General features: G+C 42.8%; 1 protein-coding gene across 1 annotated transcript; it reads right to left on the minus strand.

Moving 5' to 3' along the window:
• Positions 1–725: 725 nt before the first annotated feature.
• Positions 726–4374, minus strand: tsn (translin). Its single transcript, XM_076031031.1, has 6 exons — positions 4183–4374; positions 3692–3785; positions 3484–3580; positions 3055–3170; positions 2779–2858; positions 726–2184 (listed from the first exon to the last, which is right to left on the minus strand). Exons 1-6 carry the CDS (start codon positions 4246–4248, stop codon positions 1951–1953), a joined length of 687 nt encoding a protein of 228 aa, XP_075887146.1. The 5' UTR covers positions 4249–4374; the 3' UTR covers positions 726–1950.
• Positions 4375–5360: the final 986 nt, after the last annotated feature.

Consider the following 5360-nt stretch of genomic DNA (forward strand, 5'->3'; position numbering starts at 1 on the left):
TTCAAATCTGTCACGGTAGCATTTATTTGAGACACAAACTAGACTGGCCTCTGCTGGCACACGATTAAAAAAAAAAACCACAACCCATTGACAGGCAATATAATGATGATTCCTCAAGCCACTCTCCTGGCTGCTGACCTGGTCCTATTTCCTCGATTATACTGTATTATTTCTGAAGGCTTTATTTTGTTCAATGCACTTTATTATTAATGAAATTGCTGGTAAAATGTTCTACTCTGATTTATTCCACAGTTGATCACTTTCAGTGGAGGCTAAGTTGATTTTTAATCAAAAACAATCATGGAACCAAAACCACTTCTTCTTCTCTCTCTCTCTTTTTTCTTTTTTTTTTTTTGAAGACCGACGCTGTCTTTTGCTTTTTCTGAAGTAGCACCAGAAGAGGTAGCAGAATCACTGTGTGCTGGAGGGCAGGGCTGCTCGGCTCCACACGGATATAATTCCACTTCTGTTTGGGGACAATGTTTCAGATGAATCGGTTCAAAATGTTATTTAAAAAAAAAAGAAAAAAAAAAGGATCTGATGAGTTGGATACACTTTCTGATTTTTCTCATTTGCATTTAAAAAGACTTGATGTATTATTTCTCCAGTGTAATATATTGTTCATTAAAAGGATTTGAAACACAACCTCGCCCCAAGCTGTCTTTGCTGTGCAATTAACACATTTCTTACGCAAAAGTAAGAACGGCAACTGTCGAACGTAGAAATATATTTACACTCTTTATAGGCAACTGCTCAACAAAAAACAAACCAAAGACACAAAGGAAGCGAAATGCACAACACTGAAGAGGGCGAATGAATTACAGATCTGGAAAAAACAATTGTGGAGTCCCGTACATTAGAGAAACAAACAGTTTGATTCATCCATAGCCCTGGAATATAGAATAGGCAAACTCTAAGACGTCACCTGAAGTGAGGAAATAAGAAGGTAAACATCACATGCAGTACATGACATTGCAAAACTTTAATATTTACTGCAAGATTTTTTTTTTTTTTTTTACAATTTAACAGCTTAACGGACATATTATTAATTGGCACAGTTCTGCAAGGATTCCTTGCTGTCGGGGTAAATAATAAAAAAGAAATGAACTAATTATTATTGATGACTTTAATATTGTGAAGTGCAGTTTTTGTCATTCTTTGGCTCCGTCTCACACGGAGCCTCACTTACGAAATTCCAGTTTCCTGTAGTGCAAGTGGACAACAGTTTAAATTGACCAAAATCTTTGTCTTTGTCACTTGTGTTCGCCGGGTTGTTTTGGTTTTTTTTGCCCTTGTGTGTGAAATGATACCTTTGAAATGATTTGCTTGGTTGTTTATTGGTACATCAAGCATTCCCTCCATAAATGAGGCTCCTGGACTTTGTCTTTGCATCGGATATCAAACAATATTTCAAATGAACAAGTACAATAGTACAAAGTACAATCCACTAGGCCACTTTCAACTAAGCTGGTAAAAACCTTTTTTTTTTTTTTTTTTTGACAAACACAAACATCAACAGCAATGAAGCTCAGTCACCGACTCCCAGAGTCCAACTCCTGAAATGAATCAAACATCAAGCTAACTTCACCTAATTTGAAAAATGGATTGCGCCACGCCAACTGAAACAAACCCTGTGGCAAAGGGTGAATTAGACGCGTATGAACACAAAGATGCCATGAAACAGCAACACAGTTGAACCCTCGACCTCGAGGGGCGAACGAGGGAAACGAAACCCTCGTCGGCCTCTCTCTTCCACCAGACTTTCATCCGTTTTATAACACTCTCCATGCAGTCACTCACAGGGTCTCTCGCTCACAGTGTGTCCTAGGCTGCCGGGGCCTTGGACAGATCCCTGGGTTTTCACTTCCGGGCCGACTGAGGCGCAGCAGCCGCGGGGAGGGCGTGGTTGGCCCCGCTCCGTCTGCCGCGGCCAATCGGCAGCGCCGCCCTCTACTTGTCCGAGCCGGACGACTCGGGCTCCTTGGCCAGCCCGCGGATCGAGAGGTCGTAAACCACCTCCTCAATCTTCTTGACGTCGTACTTGAGGCCGTCGTAGCGCTTCCGCAGGGGGTCGTTCTTCAGGTTGAGCAGGCGGAAGCCCGAGTCCAGCTCATTGATGAAGTTGGAGATTCGCAGCGGGCGGGTGTAGTCTCCTGCCGTGACGCTGTTCACCGCTAACCGCGACTGCGGAGAGGCACCAGAGTGGGTTTAAATAATAACAAAATGGGGAAAAAAAGTCAAACCATGGCCCGGGGGCCGTATGCAGCCGTTAAGCTTTTTAATCCTGCCTGCCGAGCGTGAAGAAATTAGACTAATAAAAAATAAGTCGTAAAATAGCTGGATTTCATCCATTTTTTCAGTGTTTGAAAAAAAATGTCACTGACACATTTTATGACCCATTGTGGCCCACCAGTCTAAAAGTTGGCCCACCCCTGTTTCCAGGCAGTCCAGCGAAGGCCCTAGGTGGTTCTGGTGGTGGTTCTAAGTTGTTTTTGGATGGTTCTAAATTGTTCCAGGTGGTTCTAAGTTGTTCTTGGGTGGTTCTAGGTGATTCTGGGGTGGTTTAAGGTGGTTCTGGTTGTGGTTCGTCTAGATAGTTTTCGGTGGTTCTAGGTGGTTCTGGTGGTGGTTATAGGCCAGACATGGGCAAACTACAAAACTCGAAACTACATTTTTTCCTCCTATGACGTGGCTCACCAAAACACTCCCTCTGTCAAGTTTTAGAACCCATTGTGGCCCACCAGTCTAAAAGTCTGCCCACCCCTCATGTTGACTCACCAGTTCGCTTGCCATGATCAGCACACCAGCCAGGTAGTCCTCCACATCCAGGTGAAATCCTTTCTCTCGCACCACCTCAACTACAGAGAGAAAAAGAACAGTCAGAAACTAAAGCGCAGCGTTGCGGCCTGACAAAGCCTGACTCTGCATGTGGTTTTCAAGAGAGCCCGTGCATATTAAAAAAAATATTCCAGACCACAAAATGAAGGCTAAAGAGATTGTCAAAAGCACACAGACACAGCGCTGGACAGACACAATGCACTAACTGCTACTTACTGCCGAGTATCTGGGCCACTTCTTCCCGAGTGACAAGATTTTCTCCCTCCAGGTAGACGACAAACGCCGACAGGAAAACCAACCTCTGCAAGACAAACCGCCAGTGTTCATGGAACCTAAAGTTGAAGCAGACATGGAGGAGAAGGAGAAGAAGGAATTATTTCGCCAGCATCAGTTCTGCATCACATAAAGTACTCAACAAAAAGACTAAAAGAGCTGAGCAAACAAGATTAACAATATGAAAAGATGTTAAGAAAAGGTCTAACATGGTGCAGTAGTTTGCACCAGCAATATTTCATATTACAAATATGAAAACACGATGAGACAGCAATAAAATCCTGACATTGAATTGCCTGCAATAACAGGGTAATAAGTAATATTGACACGAGAACGCAAGGCTCTGCTATGTAGAAATGAATTATTTCCTACCTGTAATACTGCTCCACGGGGAATTTAGTTTTCAGCTCTGCAATTTGTGCCTTGACTGTGCAGAACAAGTCACGGGCTTTGGCACATTTACCTGGAACTGTCACCACAAACAGAAGCTGGTTTCAAAGACGGGAAAAGACAAACCCGAGGAAGCGGAAGCTCTGTGGGTGCAAAATAATGTGCGTATGATGCCAAACACAACGCTCACTTTCTTTGAAGCCAGACGGCTGGTGGACACTTTGGAGCACTGTTAGTATTTCTCTCGTCGTCTGCTCTAAAACCTGGACCACCTTACGAATATCCTGCAAAAAACGGTGCGAGGGGAACAATTTAAAGCAGGGTACAACGTTTCATATTTATTTAGAAAACATGACTGACATCAAAACTAATTTACAATCCATAAATTCAAATATCTAATGTCAAAATCGAAGACCGCTGTGCATAAAATACCAAAACTGCATCCAGCCAATATTAATTTCACTGCTATTATGGAAGAACCAATATTCCCCCCCAGTTTTCATGCGTATTGATGTCAATGTATGCGTTCTATATTTTGTACACACAAGTGGGACATTCCTCATACAATTACGCGGAAAAATACCCCAAAAACCAAAAACATGCTCGGTGGCTAACGTTAGCTCGTCATTTGGTTAGCGTGTGACTAGCAGCCCGGCTGTGTGGCGGGATGTTCATTCATACCTCTCTCACGTCCTGGTCGGCGCTCAGGAAACCCTGGATGTAGCTGAACATCTCGGTGACCGACATTTCTCTCAAACAGTAGAAAGCAACGCGGGGCAGACGATCAAACGAGAGCTGTTAATTTCTCAAACACAATTGAGTATCAGCAGGGGAAGAAAAAGTTATCTCCGCCCCCCGCTCAGTCCGTCCGTCGCGTCGTTGTGACGTCATCTTGAAACGACGCGTTTGTTTAGCTGAAAATGCTGAAATCTTTTCTCTCTTTTTTTAAATGAATAAACGGTGATGGTTATGTAATTCATATTTGTGCAATTCTAGAATGTCCGTGGTGAGTAAAAAATAGTATTGCTGCCTCTCAAACTCATTAAAGCGACACTGATCTACTAACCACTTGACCTAGTTCGAATCTAGATCCCTAATAGCCTAATTAAGGAAAAGTTAAAATTCAGAAAAAATCTGACAAATTGCCTTCTAATGTATAAATGTTCACTGTGTGCCATTCTGTAGCATCTAAGAGGCATGAAGAATATTGTAAACCATGCTCTTGTACCCTTTTTGTGATGCCCCGCTTGATTTTGCATTATTTGCCTTAAGTGTCATTGCAACAGTCATTAGCGAATGACAGCGCAGCAATTATTTTTCATTATTTGCGTGCATGTTTTATGCAAGCATTCATTTATTCCACACAAGGGTGTTGTTTTATACATTCTCTATCCATTGGATGGCGCCAGAGTTGCAAATTCAACAGTGAAACGCACATGAGCACGTTAAAAGCGTCAACGTTCTTCATTTTTTTGTTTTATTCTGTTGAATTGTTTTATTTAATAGATCTTAAAGGGGATTTCCAGCTGCAACAAATAACAGAAATATAATTTTCAGTATATGTCCTGATTTGTTCCGTTCATTTGTTTTCCACAAAAGCGAGTTTGCACTCATTTCCCGCTCGACTGCGCTGATGGGTCAGATATCCGACAGGCTCTGAATGCACCGTATTCCGCTCCAGCTGACGCGGTCTAGCGGCGCTCAGTCCGCCTGTTGCTCCGACTGTTTTGCATCGGAGAGTTCACCAATTAAGGAGCTACCGACCAGCGCGCCTCGTCTGTTTGTTTACTCGCTGCTGCTAACTGAACTTTTTTGTGTTATTACTATTTCACTTGGTTCAGTAGGGGCCTTTTTTCTTT

The sequence above is a fragment of the Nelusetta ayraudi genome, unplaced genomic scaffold (genome assembly GCF_046127955.1).
Source record: "Nelusetta ayraudi isolate G7.1 ecotype Tasmania unplaced genomic scaffold, CSIRO-AGI_Nayr_v1 ptg000031l, whole genome shotgun sequence".
Classification (NCBI taxonomy): domain Eukaryota; kingdom Metazoa; phylum Chordata; class Actinopteri; order Tetraodontiformes; family Monacanthidae; genus Nelusetta; species Nelusetta ayraudi.